Here is a 24588-nt window from a genome sequence, read left to right as displayed (position 1 = left end):
GTACTGGGCCTGAAATCAGGAAGAGTCATCTTCCTGAGTTCAGATATGGCCTCAGACACTTACTACTGTGGGACTCTGGCTAAGTCACCTAACCCTGTTTGCCTCAGTTTCCTCATCTGTAAAATGAGCCGGAGAAGGAAATGGCAAGCCCCTCCAGTATCTTTGTCAAGAAAAACCCAAATGGGGTCACAAAGTGTCAGACATGACTGAACAGATTTCTTTCTTGACTACCAAATAAGAACAAAACAAAACAAAACATTTTCCTCCTTTAGCACAGTTATTAGACAACTCTACAATTCTAAGGATCTACCTTAGTTTGCATTTTTCTTTCAGTGTTGAGGTCTCACATGCCATTACTCGATATAGTGACCATCTGTTTACTGTTATGGGACTGAGGATTGCTTGTTCAGCTGCCATGCATTTCCGGAAAAGCCATTCAAAATCAAGCAGTTCTTTCCCCATTTCACTTAAAGTTGGAACGGGTCTTCTTTCCATAGTCTCCCACTGAGAACTTAGGTGATAACCATTAGTGTTCAGAGGCATTAGGTCCTAGGGTACTTCACCTTCGGCATTTGCCTTTTTTATTGAGAAATAGAAGAGGATTCCTTTTCTATTTTCTATTTCTTCCCCCCCCCCAATTAGAATATCCCTATTCTAAGGGATTGAAAATCCCTTTCAATGATTTCTGAGTAGAAGTTGGAGGAGGCTTAAATTACCAGGCTGACAGGCCAGCTCAGCTGGTGAGCCTAAAAGACTCATCATAGTTATCATTATCAGACTGCTTGTTTAATGGTCAAAGGCAGTTATTATCAGAACACTTGTTTAATGGTCAAAGACAGTTTACTCTCCATTCCCCCAGGCACTTCATAGTAAGCTGTAACCATCTCTAGAGGTTCCACCACCAGACCATAAACTTCTGCACTGCCCATCTACTTCAGTGAGATCATTCTATACCAGTCCTACAAATTAAGCCAATTCTTTTGGGCTGAACCAGACTCAGGCCAGTCCTTTGGTAATCTGGGTTTGATATTGGGATAAAATAAGGGATAGAATTGGAATAAATTAATTTTTTAAAGATCATAGGTCATTCAACAGTTAAAAGGAAGAGGACACCTTGAGTTCATTCACCTTATTGAGGTTCCTGTGTCTTTGTTTCTCATTGTTCACCAGACAAACCTCAGAGCAAGAGTAGTTACCTTTTTTTTTTTTAAGTGAGGCAATTGGGGTTAAGTGACTTGCCCAGGGTCACACAGCTAGTAAGTGTTAAGTGTCTGAGGCCAGATTTGAACTCAGGTACTCCTGACTCCAGGGCTGGTGCTCTATCCACTTCGCCACCTAGCTGCCCCTAGAGTTACCTTTTGACTGTTTTGTAGTCAGGTGACCAAGAGGTAACAGGAACAGCTTGAGCCTTTAGTCCCCTAAACCAATCAGGTGTCAAAAGATGTTTGTTTGTTTTTTTTAATGGCAACGGGGGTTAAGTGACTTGCCCAGGGTCACACAGCTAGTAAGTGTCAAGTGTCTGAGGCCAGATTTGAACTCAGGTACTCCTGAATCCAGGGCCGGTGCTTTATCCACTGCGCCACCTAGCCGCCCCTGTTTTTTTTTTTTTTTTTTTTTTAAGAAAAAGAAAATAGCTTACATGGAGAAATAGTTAGAATATTGTACTTCCCACACAAATCTGTTATTTCTCCATTACCATAGCTTGTCCAGTTTAAACAATACTGGAATTAATTGTTCTTTGAATGTTTGGCAGAATTCCTTTATAAATTGCTTTGTTTCTGGGTTGTTTTCCCCCCCGGGGGTGGGGGTGGGGGTGGGAGAGTCATTTCTGGTTTGTACAATTTCTTTTTCTGGGATTGGGTTATTTAAATTCTCTGATTTGATTTTTTTTCCCTATTAACTTGGGTATTTTATATTTTTGTAAGTATTCACTCATTTCCTTTAAGTTTTGGTTAACCAAAAAAAAAAAAAAGGAGGGGGTGGGGGCAGCTAGGTGGCACAGTAGATAAAGCACTGGTCCTGGATTCAGGAGGATCTGAGTTCAAATCTGGCATCAGACACCTAACAGGTGCCAGCTATGTGACCCTGGGCAAGTCACTTAACCCTCATTGCCCTGTTAAAAAAAAAATTAAGTTTTGGTTTTGGTTTTAAAGGCATATTGTTGGGTGAAATAGTTTCTAATGATTTCCTTGAGTCTTCATTTTTTTTTTCAGTTGTTTTTTCATGTTTTTTTCTCTTTTTTTTTGTTTTTGCGGGGCAATGAGGGTATTAGGTATTGGGTATTAGGTGCCACCTAGCAGCCCTTTTTTTCCATTTTTGATATTAGTAATTTGATTTATTTGACATGCCCGTGACATTTGAGGTCAAAATCACATAACTACAGCTTTCTTTTCCTTTTCCTTGCCCTCTGTCAAACCTATCATCTAAAGGTGTAGATCACCTCTTCAGTCCACATTGGATCTGTTCCTGCCCCCATCAGACTTGACCCAGCTGTTTTCAAGAACTGCTGGGTCCTAGCATGTAGGTTCCAATTCAGTCTTGGTGCTGGCAGGCTCTGCCTGTCATCTTCCTGGCTAGATCCAGTCCCTACTGCCCTCAGACCTATGCTGACCTCAGCCAGAAGAATAACTCATGATTTTTCCTTGGATTTCACAGTCATGTCTTGACTTGATGCGCTTTCTAAAGTCTTTGTTGTACCAGTTTAGGGAGGAGTTGACTGCATTGCTTCCTTCTTCTCCATCTTTGCTGATCTCTACTATCCTTTAATTTTAAATGTTAAGTAACTTTGAGTTGCCTTATGAATTTATAGTTAAATTCTTTATTTTACAGAAAGCATTAAAACATCGAAAGATGGAAAAAACAGAAAACAGGTAAGTAATAAAAGTAATGTTGACCAAGAAATTTTTGAGGAATTATTTTGGGAAATCTAAATGTTTACATATATGTTTGATATATAGTTACTTCAAGGATTGTCCTCCTTGTTTCAAATAAAATAAACTATAATAACCCAATTATAAAATATGTTTATATAATGTGAATTAATGAATGGAGGGGAATAATTTTCAGGGAAGGAAGTAAGGGAAGGTGAAGTCCTCTACTTAGAGTTTGAGGAGACAGTGAGAATGGTACTTTAGTGAAATATTCTTCCTCAGTGGGATGGATAAATTCTGATATATTGTTTTAAAAAGGGATAAGTAGTACCTCTTATTCCATGAAATTTCTGAAACTAAAACCCAAGTCACTGCTCACCATTGCAGATATTTCACTTTATTTTGTCACTGCTTTTTTTAAAAAATCCTTTTTAAAAGAAAAAAATTAAACATGAACAAATAAATTCCTGTTTAAATACTTATGTTTATTCTTTTAGGTTCTAAGTCCTAGGACAACAAAGATGACAGTTGACCAGGACTGGATGAGTGTTTACCCGGCTGCAGCACCATTTAAACCCTCAGCAGTGCCTCTTCCTATTCGGATGGGCTATCCGGTAGAAAAAGGAGTGCCCATGGCCAAGGAGGGAAATCTGGAACTTTTAAAGGTAAAATGAGCTTCAATTCTATTGGTTAAAAAAAAAAAAAAAGGAAAAAAAAGGGATGTTCACTTGCATTTGGTAGCTGAGCTAAGGTGTAATATCCTCAGATTTAACTTTACTATGTGCCCATGTAATAAATGTAGTATGTTCTTAATTATCCCAAGAAGGCAGGGCCATAGGAATCCAAGTTCAGTAAATGGAGCTGCTACCCATACTACTTATCTCTATTGCTTTCACTGTGTGACTAGGAAGGTAAAGTATGAAGAAATGAGACATTTCCTCAGAGAGAAGAATGTGAAAATTCTACTCTAGGTCCAGATAGTTCCCTTTTTCTCACCCTCCAGAAAGATAGTATTGATGAACCAAGTGAGCCCCAACTTCTTCCCTCCTGAAACAGTGAGGTTCCACACTGATAATTTGATTGATAAAAAACTATAATATGTGAGCAGATCCTTTATATATTTAATGATATGTGAACCATGGGATTTTTTATTTTTGTAAAGAAAATAGGGCTACTAAGGTGATTTATACTGGAGACGATTTCTTCTTTTAAATAGTATCTGTAACTAACTAGTGTTATGTCTGTTATGGTACACTAAACCATTTTGAATCTGTTAAGGGCTAAAATTTTAGCTAGTCTGTCTAAAATATCTAATGAGTGGTCGCCAATAAATTATAAGCTTTAGCAAGAGTTAGACTTTTAAGCACTTATTAAGGAGAATAAGAATTTGGTAAAGAGAGAGAGAAAGGCCTACATTCATCTATCTATTAAAGGGAGAGCACATTTCTAGCTCCGCTCTCCACCAGGGTCCCCAGGAAAAGAAGCCAGACAGAGAGCCAGGCGCCCCCTTCTTCCTCCCACCAGCAAACGTCACTTCCTGATGCCAAAGAAAAGACTCATGGTCTTGCTCTCAGAGACCTTCACTTCATGGCGGAGCTTTACTACAGTAAGTCTCCAGCAGGTGGCGTCATTCCAATCGTTACAAATCCCACTTTAGATACTTCATAGCCGTGTGACCTGAAGTAAGTCATTTAACGTTTCATAGCCATTTCCCTCTTTTATAAAGCAGGGATAATAATACTTGTACTATATACCTCACAGGGTTATAGAGAAAAAACTTAATGAACCCTGTGAATGTGAGTTTTTGGTAAATGAGATTCTTTTTGACTCAGAAAGAAAGTTGGCTGAATGAGAATGCTGGAAATGAGCTTTGGAGAAAAATTAATGGTAATAGTTGTAGAAAATTTTGGATTGGGGCAGCTAGGTGGCGCAGTAGATTGAGCACCAGCCCTGGAGTCAGGAGGACCTGAGTTCAAATCCGGCCTCAGACACTTAACACTTACAAGCTGTGTGACATTAGGCAAGTCACTTAACCCCAATTGCCTCACTAAAATAAAAAAAAAGAAAATTTTGGATTGACCTTTTAAAGGATATGTTCGAAGGGATCTAAGGAAATTACACTAGAGCTAAGAAATTATAAGTGCTCCTGATGACAGGGAAGCTTGATAAGATTTATTTCATGTATATGCACATTGGGGAGCGTGGCATAGCAGATAGAAAACTGACCTCAGAGTCCAGAAGACCTGAGTTCAAATCTTGCCTCTGACACATTGACTATGTGACCCAGGGTAAACCACTTTACCTCTTACTGCTTTAGGAAATGCTCTAAGACTCTTGAGCTGAAGAGAAGCTGCAGATATGCATTGATTGTGGGAACTGCCTCATCTGGGAGTTCTCCATATCAGTGAATCACAGGTCTAGCATTTATCCCCAGTCCCTATGACTAGACATACATAGGGAATTGGCTTGAAGAGTGGATGCATTAATAAGGAGATTAACGATAAATGTAATGGAAACGAGTGTGACTGCAACTTAACTAGGTTTTTATTTTTAAAACAACATGCTAGGATTTATCTGCCATATCTCTCATGCAGATTGTCACTTTGGGAGGCCATATGCTTTAAGTGATGCTGCCATGGCTGAAAACAATTTTCAGATGTTTCTTTGTGGAATGATCCTCACAGGGCATTCTTTCCAGTATCCTTGGGTGACAAAATTTTGATGTTTGAGAGTTGCTTTGAATTTTACAAATAACACAAAACAGTATGGGCCAATATGTGTTGAGTAAGGTGGGTATTTTTGTTCAAAAATGGCATCATAGAAAGTGCTCTGTATGCTAGAGCACTGTCATGGTGAAGAAGCCAGTCATTGGTCACAGATGGGCCTCTTTGTATCACACATTGTCTTCTAAATGCTTCAGAATGCTTATTGATGGTTTGAGCTAATAGAACAGTTTCTCCACAAAAGAAAGCAAAAAAAGGCTACACTGGACTTACTATTTTTTGCCAGTGTTGTCACACTGGTCACTCATAAGAATGCTGTAGATATAGCATAACTGAATTTTAGCAAAGCATTTGTAACGATTGGAATGACGCCACCTGCTGGAGACTTACTGTAGAAGAGTTCCGCCCATGAAGCGAAGGTCTTTGAGGGCAAGACCAGGAGTCTTTTCTTTGGAAAAAGAAGTGACGCGGGCTAGTGGGAGGAAGAAGGAAGAGACTAGCGCTCTGTCTGGTTCTCTTTCCTGAGGACGCTGGTGGAGAGTGGGGCTAGAAATGTGCTCTCCCTTTAATAGATAGATGAATGTAGGCCTTTCTCTCTCTTTACCAAATTCTTATTCTCCTTAATAAATGCTTAAAAGTCTAACTCTTGCTAAAGCTTATAATTTATTGGCGACCACTCATTAAATAGTTTAGACAGTTTAGCTAGAATTTTAGCCCTTAACACATTTGATAAAGACTCTTCCCATAACCATGTGGGCTGGCTTGGGAATTTTAGGTAGATTCTGAACTGGTTCAATGACCTAACCCAAACAGTAAAGATTGAGAGCAACTTGAAGGAGAAACGCTGTTGTTGTATATCAGAAAGTTCATTGAGGTAGTATTCTTTTTAGTTCAGGGCTTCTTAAACTTTTTCCACTCAATCCCTTTTCACCTGAGAAATTTTTACTCGACCCCCGGTATATAGGTTTATAAAATAGGTATACATAACCCCTTTTATTATTGCCAGATTTTTTGTGACCCCATATGGTGTTGCAACCCACAGCTTTGCTTTAGTTTCCACAAATCTTTAAAAGAATCTTTTAAAGATATTTTATTAACTTATTTGCTTGAATGTGGATTCATTTCAGATCCCCAATTTCTTACATTTGACTCCTGTAGCAATCAAAAAGCACTGTGCAGCTCTTAAAGGTGAGTGATTATTTAAGAAAACAGTCAAATTAATGTTTATGTAAATAGTGCAAAAAATATAAACTGTAATATAACTGTAACACACTGCAAAACCTTTTTGTTTTTTAAAAAATTTTTGTTAAACTTCTCCTTTTCTTTTGATTTGATATTATTTCTCCCATGCTTCTTACCAGTCCTTTAGCTGTATTTAGTGAATTTATTGGATAAACTCTAGGTGACACTATGGATAGAGTATGGGACTTGGAGTCAGGAAGACCTGAATTAAAATCCTGCTTCAGCCACTTAGCTAAGCTGTGTGACCCTGGGCAAGTCACTTAACCTCTCAACTTTAGCTTCTTCATCTATAAAATGAGGATAATAATAGCTACCTACATCATAGGGTGTTGTGAGGATCAATTGAGTATGTAAATCTGTAAAGAACTGTGCAAACTTTAAAGCACTAAGTAAATGCTAATTAGTAAACACTAAATTATATAAACACTATATACTGTAGTGTCCTGTTCTAGACCCTGCTGCCTTAAGGAAACTTACAGTTTAGTTAATATAGAAAATCCATATGTAAAAAGGCAAAATAAAACATTTAGAGAGTAGCATTACTAAATAAAATTTAATATAGTAAAAATTGAAGAAATATATGTCAAGGAGTATTTAGGCTAAGTGAAACAACAAGAATGAAATATGTTGAATCTTCCAAGGGAAAGAGGACCTCTAGGTTTAGTAAGTAGACTGGCTATATATAGCCAGGGACAAATTTGTGACTGGCTTTTTAGAGAAATTGAATTCAAGAATGATAAAAAATATTGTAGGTTGAATTGATCACAGAGTGGAATGGCCTGAGGGAATCACCTGTTAGAAGAGCCTTGAGAGCAAAGACCGAAGAACAAAGCTTCAGAGATGCTAGGTAATCCTAGTGCTCCTGTTCCCACCTCAATCTGGGATGGGCTTTCACTATTGGATTCTGACTTCTCATTGGCTGTGATCAGTAGTTTAGGCCCTAGGCCAAACATACCCAGAAAGTAGCACCAAAAAGAATAGACATACTCTTTCCAAAGTTCCACCCTTTCTGAAGGGAGGATCTGGCCTGTATCTGGAATTTCAACTTGGAGAAGGAGGGAAATGATTACAGGGAGGTGCCTGGAAGAGACTCTTTATGCTTTAAACCTCTGCCAAGTTAACTAAGCAATGTAAAATAATACTTGTATGCTATTTCACTATAATTCATTTTTATCCCTAAATGCCCTCACAATCTTGTAAATATTAGTTGTGCCCTTGAATTGATTATGTATTAGACTGTAATGAACTGGGTGGTGGGGAGAAAAGGAAGGGGAAGAATAGGAGTGAGGAGAAAGTGAGGAAAGGCCATGGACAGGATGAGAGCTCTGGAAGAGAAGTTCTTTAGCTGAAAGAACACAGAAATATGAGCCAGGAGATCTGGGTTCTAGTCAGAGCTTTGCTTGTATGATTTTGGGTAAGTCACTGAATATTCCTGAGCTTTATTTTTTTCATCTTTAAATGGGGATAATATTGACTGCTTTGGCTTTCTCACTTCATTGCCATCATTATTTACGTTTTTATAGTACTTTAAGGTTTGCAAAGCATTTTACATGCATTTGATGACAAGCTTAATATGAGTATCAAATAAGATAATGTATGTGAAACTATTTTATAAACCAAGTCATGATTATTTTTGTACTTTGGTAAACGAAGGCCATTGGAATCTGGTGGGGACTCCATATTCTCCACATAACCATATTTGAAATAAACTTACTTTGAAATTTCCAGATTTCTGCACAGATTGGCCAAGTGCACTGGACAGTGATGAGAAATGTGAGAAGCATTTTCCCATCGAAATTGAGACAGCTAGTTATGTTTCAGCAGGACCATCTCTTCATAATCCGAAAGCAAGAGTTGTAACATTAAAGGTAAGAGAACTTTTAGAAAAAGTAAGAAGCATTGTACCATATTTATCTTAAGAAATGAGAACCCAAAATTTCTTAGGCTCACCTTTTAAATAAATTAACATTGTTTAATCAAACTACTTCACTGATGGCTAATTTTAGAGATGTCACATTTAAGCACTATTATACTTAAGGTGGCATCTGGCCAGGGTAGAGTGTGATGGGGACCTACCTACTCCTGGGCTCTAGACTTTTCTTGGTGTGGTCTAAGATTGAATTAGCTTTCATGACTGCCATGTCACACGGTTGGCTCATATTGAGCTCGCCATCTACAAAAACCACACATCTTTCTCTGACTAGCTATACCTCCCACATCTTATGCTTGTAAAGTGAATATTTTGAACCCAAGTATAAGATTACATTAATTGTAATTAAATTTCCTCTTATCATATTCAACCCAACATTCTAACCTTTTAAAATTGTTTTGAATTCTGATTCTATTGTCCATTGTATTAACTATCCTTCCCAGTTTTGTGTCATCTGCAATTTTAATTTGTGTGTGTGTGTGTGTGTGTGTGTGTATTGTATCAGCCTTTATACAGATCATTGGTAAATATGTAAAAGAGTAAGGGCCACCTGCAGATCACTGGTATACTTCAATAGAGATTTCTCTCTTAGTTGACATTTACCCATTAGTGTCCACTTTTTTGGTAATTGAACTAGTTCCAAATCTACCTCACTATTGTCTAGCCAACATCATTGGGTCTTTTCTACAAGAAAGCAGTCAGATGCTTTCCTTAAATCTAGATAAACTTTTCTGGATGGCAGTTTGGAATTCTTTTTAAAAATAAGAAAAGTAGCTTTTTAAAAATTATCTAAAGTACTCATACCTGCTAGGCATATACCTCCAAGGAGGTCACAGACTTCCAAAGAAAGGTTCCATATACAGCAAAATATTCACGACAGTATTTCTGGTAACAAAGGACTGGGAACAAGGAAATGCCAATTAGGTAAACAAATTGCTGTTTGTGATAAATGAAGGTAAAAGAATATTACTATGGTATAAGAAATGATGAATATGAAGAATTCAAAGAACCATGGGAAGACATATGAACCAATGCAGGGAAGTAAGCAATCAATCAGTAAGCAAGCATTTATTAAACACCCACTGTGTTCTGAGTATTGTAGTAGGCCTTAGAAATACAAAGAAAAAGATGAAACAGTCCCTATACTCAGGAGCATTCAAGGACTTGAATTTGGGCGTCAGGGGGTGAGGGCAGGGGATGGAGATAACATGTACATATATTATTTTTTTTTTTAATTTTTGGCATGGGGCAATGAGGGTTAAGTGACTTGCCCAGGGTCACACAGCTAGTAAGTGTCAAGTGTCTGAGGCCGGATTTGAGCTCAGGTCCTCCTCAATCCAGGGCCTCTGCTTTGTCTATTGTGCCACTAAGCTGCCCTACATATATTATTAAATGCACAACATATACTAAATAAATGGCTGCTAATTTTGGAGTAGAAGACACTAGTAGTTGAAGGGATCAGGAAAGACTGCATGTGGAAGGTGATGTTTGAGCTGAGTTCTGAAGGAAATGAGAGATTCTAAGAGGCTGAGGTGAGAAAAGAATAGATTCCGGACATGGAGAACAGCCTGTCATAGAAACAGAAGACGTATGCTCTATGTAAGGAACCCAGAGAAGACTGATTTGCCATGACCATGTGGGAAGGGGAATAAGACATAATTAAGTTGGAAAGGTATGTTGAGCACAGGCTGTAAAGGGCTTTACAAACCAACCAGAAGAACGGATCTTGTCCCAGAGGCATTTGTGAGCCATTAGGTTTGTTATTTTTATAACTTTTTTTTTCCCCTTTGGTGAGGCAATTGGGGTTAAGTGACTTGCCCAGGGTCACCCAGCTATTATTAAGTGTTAAGTGTCTGAGGTTGGATTTGAACTCAGATCCTCCTGAATCCAGGGCTGGTGCTCTATCCACTGCGCCTAGGTGCCCCTAACTTTTAAAAAAACATATTTATTTATTTATTTAATTTTTTGCTTATTTATTTTTTTGAGCTATTAGGTTTATTGACTACAGGAATGACATGGTCAGCCTGGGCTTTAGGAAAATAATTTGTCGTCTGTGCTGAGAAAGGATTGGAGAGGAGAGAAATGGGGGAGGGAACCCATTGAGGAGGCTATTGCAGTAATCCAAAGGAGAGGTGATAAGAGCCTGAACTAGAGTGGTGTCCATGTCAGTAGAGAGGAAGGGGCAATGTGAGATGTATTGTGGAGGCAGAATGGAGAAATCTTGTTAATTGATTGAATAGCTACATAACGTGACTCCATCAGTGTAAATAGAAAGAACAAAAAAATGAAAGCTTTGTAATCATAATAACCAAGAAGGTTGGCCTGAGAAAAGAGTTGAAAAAATACATTTCCCTCCGTTCTTTACAGAGGTGGAGGAATTTATGGGTATTGAATATTATATATATATATATATATATATATATATATATATATATATATATATTATTAGATTCATTCGATTAGTTGATTGGTTTTGCTGACCCACTTTTTTCCCCCTCTTTTTAGAGATTCTCTTATACAAAGGATTGCTTCCTATGTTGGGGAGAAGGGAGGAATATATTTTGAAATGAAGGTGATATAAAAGCAAAAGAAATCTGATGTCTTTCTAGCCTTCTTTTACTTTATATTATTGTGGTCATTGGGTAAATTGTTTTAGTGTTTTGACTTCTCTCTTCTTTAGTTCATACAAGTTTTTCCAAGTCTCTATGAATTTTTCATATTTTGTCATTTCTTTTGGCACAGCAAATGACCATTTCATTCATCTGCCACAGTATGTTCAGCCATTCTCCAGTCAGTGGCCACCCACTTTGTTTCCAGTTCTTTGCAACCACAAAAAGTATTGCTACAAATAATTTTGCATGTATAAAGCTTTTATTTTTGTCTTTTACCTCCATGTGGGAATAGTAAAGCTATTCCTAGGACAAAGGGCATATTCAGTTTAAGAACTTGTCTAGTATAATTCTAGATTGTTCTACAGACCCTGTATATAATACTAGACATGGTTGTTATATTGTTTTGTTTTGCTGAAAAATTTCCCCCTTCTTTTTTATATTCTTTGTTAAAAAGGGATGAGTTTTTGGATGGGGAGGAATTTTCTGGGTGATATTAAAACAAAAGCTATCACTGGGCATGGGGGTGCATCATAATCTCTGCTCCTGGGGAAGAGGAAGCTGGTGGATTACTTGAGCTTGAGTTCTGAACTGCAGCAGGGCTGCAGTCTTCACTAAAGATCTACACTAAATCCAGCATCAGTCTGGTGAGCTCCCAGGAGCACAACTGGCTGCTTAAGGATGGGTAGACAAGCCCAGGTTAGAAGCCTTTGTGCTAATCAACAAGTGGGATCAACTCCTGAGTGGCAGCTACAGCCTAGGTAAGATGGGGAGACGTAGTCTCAAAGCAACAAGATAGCAATAATCATGTTACTAAATAAACTATAATAATAAAAATAGTTGGGGAAGATGAGTTCCATTTTGGACATGTTGAGTTTAAAATGTTTCTGGAACAGCCAATTTGAAATATCCAGCAGGCAGCTGGAGATGTATTCCTTGAGTTTAGGAGAGACTAGAGGTTTGAGAATCATTTGCATAGAGATGAAAAGTAAAACCCTCAGATGTGAACAAATTAGATATTAAAGACAGTTGAAAAAAGATCCCAGGGGAACACTCCTGGTTAAGGGTCATGATATGGATGATCAATTGTCAAAGGAGACTGAAAAGGAAGAATCTGATAGGTAGGAGAAGAATCAAGAGATGAGAGAGTATGCAGGACAGGAGGTGGTCCCCAGTGCCAAGTGCTGCAAAGAGTTTGAGATGGGTAAACATTGGGAAAAGGCCATAAGGTTTGGCATTTAAGAGGTTGATGTTGGGGGCAGCTAGGTGGCGTAGTAGACAAAGCACCGACCCTGGATTCAGGGAGACCTGAGTTCAAATCTGGCCTCAGACACTTGACACTAGCTGTGTGACCCTGGGCAAGTCACTTAACCCTCATTGCCCTGCCCCCCCCCCCCAAAAGAGGTCGATGTCAGCAACTCCACTTGTGCTGGACATAGGAAGCAGCAAACATGCAATTCCCAAAACCTGATCCTTTCAGACAAGATTTAGTAGTGGCAATCCCGATGGGAAGATGTCTGGAAACATGGCTACCAAACATGTTGATGAGAATAATACTGAAGAGCTTATGGATACTTAACTCATTCTGAGCATCTCCAAACATTACTTGATGCTGATTTATCACAGAAAATTGCTAAAAATAAAGGAATAAATGAAATAAAAAAACTAGTTGAAATTTATGTTGGAGGTTTGGTTGCACACAGTGATCCAGTTGAACCATTGACAGCACTTCAACACTTTAAAGACTGCTCTCATATCTCTCAGTGATAATTCAGAACAAAAATACCTTTTTATGTGAAGTCGTGGAAACACATAGGGAGAAAGAGAGCAACAGGAAACCAAAATGGCTGATTCCAGCCAAGGACTAGATCTGGTAAAAATGAAGACAGATTTGGAAAGTATAGTCTATACAATTGATGGTGACCACTGGATGGAGGGACCTTTTCTAGTTTCATGGTGTTCTGGACAGCAGCTTTTTGTTGGCACATAACTGAAGATGAACTTGTTCCATTATTGGAAAAAATGTGGTGTACTTAGGATCTGCACTTATTGATGATCCCCTGACTGATCTAAATAAAGTATTTGCTTTTATAGCTTTCTGTGCAAAGTGGCTCCGGAGGCTGTTAAAACCATCTAACATTCATGAAATTTGCTTGAGAAAACATCAGTATTTGCATCTCGGTCACCAGTAATGGACTTTTTGTTAGGATTTACTCCTAAGAATAAATCTAAGGAGTAGATTCTTGAAGGAATTAGGAAATTACAAAGATTTTAATTTGTGCAACCAAGAAAAAAGAACCAAGGCTTTTCTTTCCTTGAGTATGAAGATCACAGAATTGCTGCTCAGGCAAAGACATTAGTGAATGAGGGGGAGATGGCAGTCAAATGGGATGAGCCAGATCCAGAAAGGCAGATGTGCTGTTTGTATGCATCTCTGTCAAGAAGACAGAAAAACATTTTGTCAGTTTGAGAAAATGGAATGATGAGTGAAGCAACTAAAGGATTATGCATTCATCCTATTAGGTGAGTGAGCTAGGGGCATTTGTGGTGAGAAAGGAGGTAGCCAGCAACAAAGAGGCCCCAGGGCTTTAGAGGTGGAGGCTGGTTCTGAAGTATTACAATGATGCTTGTTAAGTGGGATTACACCAGAAGCCTGTAGAGGAGTAGTGGTAAGGAAATCAAGCACTTCTAAGTATTTCAGCTGAGATCTTGTTAAGGAAGACCTTACAGTGAAGATCATGGTATCAGATATTGAACATTGAACTAATACTTCAACTTTAATATGAATTTCAACTAGTTTCTGCAGTGCAAGCTATTAAAACTAAAACTTTTTTGTTTTCCCAATGCAAAATCCTTCATAATTTATTTGAATAAAGAATAATTCCTTGTTTTTTAAAAAAAAATAAGACGTCATTGATAACTTTAAAGAGAACAGCTTTGGTGATGATGATGGAATCCAGATCACAAAGAACCAAGAAGTGAGTGTGAGAAGAATTCTTTTTCTAAGAGTTTGTAAAAGGAAGGAGAGACATGGAATTTGAGGAAATGATAAGATAGAGCAAGGGTTTGTTCTAGTATTAGTCACCTTGGGCTGTTTTGTAAGGAGGAAGGGAGGACCTAGGGGATAGGAAGAACCTGGAGATTAGTGAGAGAGATTAATTGCTATAGAGTTGTTAAGAGAGCATGTAATGGGATTGGCTTTGATAGCAGTTTGTCAGAAATGAGTAAAGGAAGAGTGAGGAGGGATCATGGCAAGAGTTTTTGAGTTGTAGAACTTATGGCAAGTGGTCTTGATTTTGTCTGTAAATTAGGTGAGGACCTTGGTTGAGAGAATATAGGACTTTAGAGAAGAAGAAAAAGTTTAGAAAAGTCTCTGGGGAGTGACAGAGAAATGATTAGGCAGAAGTGAAAGGATTGTCTTTCTGTTGTGAAGACTCTATTGAGTTTAGGTAACACAAATTTGTGCATGAGGTGGTTCAATGGATAGAGCACTGGGCCTGGAATCCAGAAGACATCTTACTGAGTTAAAATCTGGCCTCAGATACTTGCTGTATGACCCCAGGCAAGCCATTTAACCCCCTTTGCCTTAGTTCCTCATCTGTAAAAATGAGCTGAAAAAGGAAATGGCAAACCACTCTAGTGGACCCAAATAGGGTCATGAAGAGTCAAACATGACTGAAACATAAATTTGTAGTGGACCCAGATAACACAGTTGCCTGATTTCCTCCGGCTCCTTTCATGAGCCTAAGAGTAGGAGCAAAGGAAGCAGATGTCATAATCCAGGATTGTGGTCTAGAAAGGCCAAAGCATAAAAACAGACAGGGCAAGGGATTCAAGAGTAAAGGATGGTATAGAGTTGAAATTGAAAAGGTTCAATGGCCCAGAGGAGAACTGAAGGATGGAGGGATTAGTGATCCTGGTGAGGTCAGAGACTAGGTTTGGAAGGGTTAGGGAGAAATGGAACAGATACAATCTGATAAAAAGACTTTCTGCTTGTGGGTATGGTGAACTAAAGGATGTCCCCATTCCTGTGTTTTTGTACTGAGGGGGAAAGAAGACATAGATCATAGCAGTTGAGAAAAGTCTAGTATAGGGACAGATAGAAGTTGGGGTGCTGGATTTCTTGAGAGCAAACCGACTGACAGGGGAAATAGATCATTGATATTAGGATCTGGATTGTGGGATAACTAGCTAAAGACTTACTCAGTGCTAGGTACTGTTCTAAGTGCTGGGGCTTATGAAAACAAGAAAACAAACAGTCCCTACTCGAGTAGCTTACATTTGAATACACTGAAGACAAAACGTGAAGCGGAGCTGGAAAACCTGGAAGAGAGCGGAGGGGCTAGGAGATCAGGCCATAGAATGAGCCTGAAGTATAACAGCAGGGCTGGACCTTCTCATGATATGATTAGTCATGGCAGGGACTGTGGAGTCATCCAGTGGTGTAACTCCCAGAGAATCACGGGTTGCTGACTGATGACAGCAAAGGGAATGTCTGAAAGTAGCCACGAGAATTCTGACTCTCCCTCTAGGACCAGGGTGTTGCTCTTGTGGGTGTGAGAGAAAGTGTAGCCAGTGATGGACTGAATATGAGCATGAGAAGATGGAAAGAGCCTGGAGGACAAAAATGAAGGGAGTTTTGTTATTCATGGAAGGGAAAAGTAGCAATGAGAGAACTAGAGGTAAAGGTTGGGGAGGGAAGGGGTATGGCTTATATGAATAAGTGATGACAGTAGGATTAGCATAGAACTGAGGTTCTTAACCTTTTTTGTATCATGAGCCTCTTGGGCAGCAATTAAATACAAGAGATTGCAGAGCAAACCAATTACAGTAAAATACAATTATCAAAATATTTTAAAAAATAAGTTCACAGTCTCCAGGTTAGGACAGTGTTATTGTTAGCAACCTGTTGTTGGTATCCATTATAAATAGCCCTTGGGACATTAGAACTGTTACTACAGAGGAAGGAAATAAATAGCTTGTTTCTTATTCATTCCCTTGATCTTCTGTTTTATGGGAGTAGCCCAGAATCAACAAGAAGAAATACTTTTAAAATGTTAGCTTTTGTGAATTTTATACATATACATATATTTTTTTTCCTCCCCTACATCTTGCTGAATGTTTTTTTGAAAACACAAACACCTGTGCATATCAAACTTGAAAGGAATTTGAAATGTTCCATATTACCTTTGCTATAATACTAATAAATCAATTTTTATACTCTGAAACAGAGAAACCTTAAAAACTTTTTTGGATAGTTTCATTAAAACAATGAAGAAGAGAGCTACCTGAGCTTGTGTCAGTGTATTTAAGACTTGCAATGCCTTTTTGTGCTAGCAGGTGGCGTAAGTGTGCCATGAAGCTGTTGTGAAATATTTATGAGCTTATGGTATAAACTTTATACAATTTTGCTGAAACACTAAAATGTTAATGTGAACATGAATAAGGAATGACATGAATAATACTGTGATAATAAGGATTTGCAGCTATACATATATATTTTCTTTATATTTCTTAGATAAACATCCAAATTATGGTGGTTATTAAATATTTTTATAAGTTTTACGTTTATAAAGTACTTCAAATGTATTCATTGTTCTTGGCTGGCAGATTTGTTTAAAGGTCAATATTATTACCAAGTGCCTTTAAAAACTTTATTTTGCCTTTTTTTGTTTCCCCCTTTATTATTTTAAAAGGTGTTTCTAATAAAACCTATTTTATTTGGGTATTTCTTAAGAAACCAGAAAATGCCTCCCAATTCTTTTTAAAAATAAAATCTACTAAAATTAATGAAAAATGGTTCATGAAAGGATAGAGAAAGGCAGTCACTTAATCTTTTTTCCCTCCTTCCAGACAGATATCACTCAAGCCATTCTATAGATAGGAGTCTAGTTTGTTTTTTAAAATATCTTTATAAGGAAAATCCATTTGCATTTAGTATTCTCTTTACAAAAGTTTGTCCATTATGTCTTCAACAAGCCTTGTATAGCTTCAAGCCTTTTTTTCTGTTCATAGAGAACAACCACATCTCTATAAAGCATAGTGAAGGTGCCCATTCTGCAGATTGCTACACTAAGAATTTTCTTCCCCCCTTAGGTTCTGTTTCTAACCTTTTCCAAGCTCTAACTTACTCCTGTTCAGTGAATATAGTGGATATAGTAACGTGTTTCTAGTTGTCTGGCACTGTGCTGGGGATACAAAAGCAAAGAATGAAACGATCCCCATTTCTCTCTCTCTCTTTCTTTCTTTCTTTTTTTTGGCTGAGCAATGATAGTTAAGTGACTTGTCCAGGGTCACACAGCTAGTAAGTGTCAAGCGTCTGAGGTGGAATTTGAACTCAGGTCCTCCTGAATCCAGGGCTGGTGCTTTATCCACTATGCCACCTAGCTGCCCCCCAACCCCCATTTCTAGAGAAAAGATCAGTAGATCTACATTCAGAGGACCTGGGTTTAAGTCCTATGTCAGATGCTTATTATTTGTGTGGCCTTGAGCAAGTCACTTAATCTCTTTGAGCCTCAGTTTCTTCACCTGTAAAACGAGGGAATCGGACTAATTGGCCTCTGGGGTCCCTTTCAGCCCTTACTCTATGATCCTACGACCATTGAATAATGGAATATTTGTGTAGTTTTCACAGAACTATCTTGTACTGCTATATCCTAGTCTTCCTAGCTATCCTATCCTATTCCACCCATGAGAATTAGGTAGATTAACTTCCTGGAGGAAATTCTCAGTTTCCCAGAAAACTCGACCCTTGATCTTTTGGGAAAGATGCCCAATGGATAGACTAGCCAGAAAGCTCAAAGAAATTTGACATGATTTTGCTCCCTAGCCTCTTGCTATGAGTAATAGGATAAGCCTACTATTATGTGCCAACATACGATTTTATCTTTAGAACAAGAGTCTGACATGATTCCATCCTAGTTGGCTTAAAAATATAAATCTAAATAGTATTATCACCTGCTCTTGGTTGTTGTTGGTGTTAAATATATCTAAACTAATTTTTCTGAATATATTACCTCTTGGGTATTTCAGATTAAACTTTCCAACCTGACTTTAGATGACCATGCAAAGAAGAAATTGATTAAACTCGTCGGAGAGCGGTACTGTAAGAAAACAGATTTGCTTACCATCACTACTGACAGGTAAAGGTAAAAACCTCACTCTTATCAGCTGGTTGTAGAACTTTGTGCCACAATGATTTCTGGTGGAGAGAGGCAGTCATTTTATCTTAACAGCAGCCTCAGATTTAGGTTTAGCCAGCACTGCTGTTAATTTTAAGTTTACCTGTTTATTATGCATTCATCAGTGGGTCATTTCATGAAGATGAAATTAGGATTTATTAGTCATTTTAATCTGTGAACTTTTTGCAAAGACAAAAGAAGTAAGCATCATATAATTTAAAATATATAATAATTTAAATATTTCACCTTAGTAATAGTTTCCTTTATCAAAGTATCTTCTGGAAGTAATAATTAAGATTCAGGGCCAGAATTAAAGGTCATATCATCAATGTTTACTTTGGTTTAACACATTGAACTTCAGTTTTTGATAGGTAGAAGTAGGGTCAAAGTTAGATCCTAGAAGATTTTAATTCAGTATGAAGGTCATGGCTACACTCTGCCAAACACACAAGTTGTAAAGTAGAAAACTGATCCTGTAAGTCGCCAAACATTTGGATATTTTCAATATGTAGACTAAAGTTGCTAATGATTAATTTTAAAATTCATGTATTTTGGCATTAGAGAAAAAAAGGTTTTGTTCAACCTGAACTAAATAAAAATACAAATCTTATGCATCAAATATAAAATAGCCAAGTTTTCTTACTTAAAGTTAATTATTTGAATTCATTATTGACTCATTTTCTTTGTTAGGGAACATTAAAACATAATGAGCCTTGAAAAAGACATCAAAGTATTTCCTTGACTTTCACGTTGGGAGTACTAACAAAAAAAAATGGTTACATGGTGGATTTTTATTGGCAATGATTGATTCCTGACATTTCACTTCTATTTCCCCTCTTGAAGAAAATAAATATGTGGTTATTATTCAAATTGTATAACTTAGAAAATAAATTCTTTTAAGTTTTAGTGATTAAGATCTTGCTTAATGTTGTCTTATTATGCTTAACATTACTTCAGTACTTCAAGGTTCCATATGGGGAGAGAAGGGTTGAGGGTACTCATTCACTGATTCACACACACCAGCCCTTGCCCTAACTTAGTAGAGAATCAGTGTTAGTGGTTGTGGTCAGAGATTATCCTTTGAATGATGAGCCTTTCCAAATTCAGCTAGGCTAGCATTTGGATGAGAGATGTGTAGATCCATTGTGAGGCCTGTAATTGAAACTCTTCTAGCCATTATCACTCCTTAGCATTATGGGAGCATCAAAATGTTTAAGATTACAGTCAGTAATCAGTCATGTCTGACTCTGGGACTCCATTGGGGGTTTTCTGGGCAAAGATACTGCAGTGATTTGCCATTTCCTTCTCCAGCTCATTGTACAGATGAGGAACTAAAGGAGACAGGGTTAAGTGACTTGCCCAGTACCACACAAGCTAGAAATGTATAAGGCTGGATTTGAACTCAGGTCTTCCTCACTGAGCCTTGCGCTTTATCTGCTGCAACACCTAGTTGCCCTCCCACATAAATTGTAATATAATTATAGTCTGTGTTTATATGTATGTGTTTTATGGCAATTATTTCCAGTAAAAGGTTGTAAATATACTTGGAAGACTTTGGTTCAGGCAACTTGTTATGTACTAATTATATCGCTGTAGTGTGATGTATAGTAAGATGGCCTCAGAGTTAGAAAGACCTGGGTTCAAGTTTTGCCTCTGCCATATCCTTGCTGTGTGGCCCTGGGCAGATCACTTATTCTCTTGGTGCCTCAGGCACTGTAAATTGCAGAGTATTGGTGGAAGGAGTGTCCTCATCAGGACTTGTCCACACCACAAGTGTCAAACACCGCATTTGGCCCACAACACTCTGAGTGCGGCCCAAACCAGATTAAAATGTAATTGGAAAATACTTAACAAAATAAATTAATTAATAAAAAAAGAAATATATAAACATAAGTGGTTTTTAAAGTCAATATACGGCCCGCAGAGATCCTTATGTATGGTCTGGTGGTCCCTGTTTCTATTTAAGTTTAACACCACTGCTCTACACCAGTGAAACCACAGACCTGGTTTTAAAAAAAAAAGTCATATTTCTATTTTTAAATAAACCAAATGATATTTTATTTCTTTTTCTGCTTTCCTTTTTTTATACAAAATTTAACAGGATACACACATCTCAAACTTAAGGAAAGATTACCTAATGCTTGATGATTATCTACACTAAAAAAATAAGATTATGTACTCCAGTTAACTTTTTGGGTTTTGGGGGGGTTTTTGGGGGGTTTTTTGCGGGGCAATGGGGGTTAAGCGACTTGCCCAGGGTCACACAGCTAGTAAGTGTCAAGTGTCTGAGGCCGGATTTGAACTCAGGTACTCCTGAATCCAGGGCCGGCGCTTTATCCACTGCGCCACCTAGCCACCCCTCTAGTTAACTTTTTAAAGTTAGATTTGAGAAAAGTTTTTTCAATGTTGAGACTATAAGTAGACAGAAATTTAGTGAATTCAACAATTTGCTCCTGTAATCCTGGAGGCAGTCATGCAATTTCATCACTGAGAGAATGAATGCTATGGAATTCCATTTGGAGATATTCTTTAAAACTTCATTAAGTTTAAAACAATTACTAAGCAAAACAGTTTCATTAAAGAAGGAAGCAAGTGGATACTCTGAATTAAATGAAAATGACACAAGAAAATAAACTTTGTTTTATACATAAGACATCAGATCAAGTATATATCAGCAATGATTAAAACATAAAAAGCAATGTAAAAAGTTTCCAAGCAAAGGACTGAATTTTGAGGGGTTTTTTTTTTTTGGTTTTTTGGGTTTTTTTTGCGGGGCAATGGGGGTTAAGTGACTTGCTCACACAGCTACTAAGTGTCAAGTGTCTGAGGCCAGATTTGAACTCAGGTACTCCTGAATCCAGGGCTGGTGCTTTATCCACTGCGTCACCTAGCCGCCCCCAAGACTGAATTTTGAAATGTTGATGAGGAATAAGAAGTGTAGATTACTATATAGATGGTTGTAAAAATTCAGCTTACAGAGATTTTAATTAGTGTTCTTCTTACTCTTTTAAAGGTGCCCTTTACAGAGACAGAATTATGATTATGCCATGTATCTGTTGACAGTTTTATACCATGAATCATGGGTAAGTTGTTCTCTTTTGAATATTTAACATTTTAGCAAGCTTGTGTTCAAATGCTGTTAACTTTTCACACAGCCTTCTGAAGAAAGACTAAATTGAGCGTTTTTTGACTTAAAACACAAACATGGTCTAGAATGTCATTAGTAGCTGTTGTACTAAAACTAAGGTAGTTAAAATACAAAGGGGAGCCCCTCTACCATATGGGAAGGGAAGGGAAGAAGCATACGCCTACTCTTTGCTAGGCTCTGTGCGAAGCGCTTTTCTACCAATATCTCATTTGATGATCACAACAACCCTGAGAGCTGTCAGCCCCATTTTACAGATGGGGAAACTCATGCAGACAGGTGAAATGACTTGTCCAAGGTCATACAACTAGTAAGAGTTTGATGCTGGGTGTAAAATCCACTGGATTAGAATGGCAGCAAAGGTAAATGCTACCCTTGCCTGAAACTGTTAAACTTAAAAATAATGGTTATACATGAAGCAGGATTGTAATCCTGCTTTATAGGTCATTTTAGGACCTATAGCCTGGTGAATAGAGCTCAGCCTCAAGTGCAAATTCATAAGTGAACTCAAAACAGTCAATGGCAAGTGGTTTGGTGTCTTTCCCATTTTGCCAACAGACTGTAAAATAAATTTGTGCCAAAGGAAATGACATGCACAAATATAGTGAAAGTTGACGTACCAGATTTTTTCTCTGGTTCTCCAAATAAGCTTGCATTCTGGGATCACGTGAGGAGCCTTTGATCTGCAGGTTAATTACTTTGGTGCCAGAGTAGCAACATAAGGCTGGAGTGAGTAGATGTAATTAAAGAATGACTGTATTAAAACTTGGCTCTTGATCCTTTCTCAACAAGTTCCATCAGTGAAGCAGCTTTGAGCTGGAGAATCCAGATGAGCCATGAAAATATGCAGAGTTAAACTAAATTTTTGATGAATTGCAGTCCTTTCTTTTATTAAGGTGGAATTTATATCTGAAATTCAATGGTACCACCTAGTATTTTGTGAAGGAGAGTTCTGTCTTCTAGTCCTTTTCAACTCATTGGTGTTTATTCTTGTCTATCAGTCACTTAATCAGTAGATCTTTATGAAACACCTACTGTGTGCTAAGCAGTATAGATACAAATACAATGAATGAACCAATCCTTACAAGGAGAGTACTTTTAACAGGGGAGACAACAAAGATACCTATAAGTATATAGAAAATAAATCTGAGGAGAGTAACTATAAGTACATTTATTTACATCTTTAAATAAGAGTTGTTTGAAAGGTATTACATTAGCAGTTGAGGGTATCAGGAAAAGCTTTCTTTATGGAAGGGAGAGTTTTTCTGAAGCAGATATTAAGGAGGGCCTTCCAGGTGTGGGGACAGCCAGATGATAGGAAATAGAGTGAGGAACACAGAGAAGGCCAGTTGGACTGGCTCACAGAGTTCAAGAAGGGAAATGATTTTAATGAATGAGTCTGGAAACATAGGTTTGGACAAATTAGTGAAGGACTTTAAAAGCTAAACATCAGAGTTTATATTTGATCCTAGAAGCAACAGAGACTGGCTGGAGTTTTGGGAGTAGGAGAGTGACATTGTTGGATCTCTACTTAGGAAAATCATGTTGCTGGCAGTACGGAAGAGACTGGAGGCAGCAAGACCAATTAGGAGGCTGTGGAAGTAATCTAGGTGAGAGGTAATGAGGACATAAACTACGATGTTAACTATAGGAGCAGAGAGAAGCTGTTGGATGCAAGAGGTGTTGTGGAAGAAGGAAAAATAAGATTTGGTGACTTTTAGAGTGTGAAGTTAGGGGCAAATGAAGGATTAAGAAGAAGTGTTGAGTTTGAGATCCAGTGTAGCATGGCATCGAAGTTTAGCAGTGTTGGATGCTACAGAAAAGCTGATAAGGAAGACTGTCCAAGTTTGATAACTTTAGAGAGGACTTTTTCAAACTGTGAGGGCCAAAATTTGATATATGGAGCGTTATTAGGGTGACTTGCCTTAATATTGGGGTCCCGGAAATATGAGGGACTCTTTTAGGTTTAATCTCCCCTTTGGACCTTCCTTTTTATATATTCCTCCCAGGCCAATAAGAAAAGGCGCCTCTGAGCTTTAGTTCATAAAGGATCAGGTTTTATTACTTGGGAATTAATTAAACAACAAAAGGGAAACTAATAAAAATCAAAGATAAGGAAATAGGAAAATAGAAATACAGAGAAATATTCTAAACTTAACCTATTCACTCCCAGACAGTTCGCAATTAAGCTAGTTCAAAGGAATTTAGGGTTTTCTGTAAGTGACTCACCGACCCCAGGGTCAGTATGCAGTTTTCCAGTGCCACACTGAAACCCAGACCGCTAACATGACGCTGCCACACCGAGCACCACCAGACTGCTTGCCAGGCTGAAAGAGTGCAAACTCTTTGAACATGCCCTGCCTCCCTTCCGGTCACATTCCGTCTTTTCCTCCCCCAAAAGGGGAGGTCCTTCTCAGTAGCATACATAATCTCAGGGTGGGCCAGGTGTGGCCCCTCCAAAATGATTCAACTAAAACTTTCGATATTAATCTTTACCACAAATAATTTTTACCACAATCAAATTCAGCCAGATTACAAAGAGTGAGTCTGAGGAAAGGTGGTGAAATCAGCTTTTGCTAGTTTGGCAGAGGGAGGGAAGGGAGATATAGGACAATAGATCAAGGGGATCAATTGACTTGTCAATCAACAAGTTAATTATTAGAGCCTGTTGTGTGCCAGGCACTGTCCCAAGCTCTAGGATTATGAGATAAAAGAATGAAATAATCCCTACTTGCAATGAGCTTGCACTCAAATGGAGAGGCCAATAAGTATGTGTAAAAATCTATACAAACAACATAAATATAAAGTCAAGAAATAGAAATATATTCAAAGAAATTATAACTATAAGGTAGTTTGAGAGGAAGAGCAGTCAGTAGGGATCAGGAAAA

The 24588-nt window shown here is 38.0% G+C and overlaps 1 protein-coding gene across 1 annotated transcript in view; it reads left to right on the top strand.

The window, feature by feature from the left end:
- MRPS35 (mitochondrial ribosomal protein S35) overlaps window positions 1-24588 on the top strand; it is a gene marked incomplete at its 5' end in the record, with an annotated part of 36637 nt that overhangs the window by 1581 nt on the left and 10468 nt on the right. The window contains 6 exons of the mRNA XM_043967632.1: window positions 2830-2870; window positions 3368-3535; window positions 6721-6781; window positions 8564-8703; window positions 18407-18516; window positions 21569-21638. Of these exons, the coding sequence (XP_043823567.1) occupies window positions 2830-2870; window positions 3368-3535; window positions 6721-6781; window positions 8564-8703; window positions 18407-18516; window positions 21569-21638 (590 nt within the window). The remainder of the gene's footprint in view (window positions 1-2829; window positions 2871-3367; window positions 3536-6720; window positions 6782-8563; window positions 8704-18406; window positions 18517-21568; window positions 21639-24588) is intronic.

The sequence above is a fragment of the Dromiciops gliroides genome, chromosome 5 (assembly GCF_019393635.1).
Source record: "Dromiciops gliroides isolate mDroGli1 chromosome 5, mDroGli1.pri, whole genome shotgun sequence".
In the NCBI taxonomy this organism is placed as follows: domain Eukaryota; kingdom Metazoa; phylum Chordata; class Mammalia; order Microbiotheria; family Microbiotheriidae; genus Dromiciops; species Dromiciops gliroides.
Note: the sequence above shows the minus strand (reverse complement) of the source record. Positions and strands in the feature narration are given on the sequence as shown.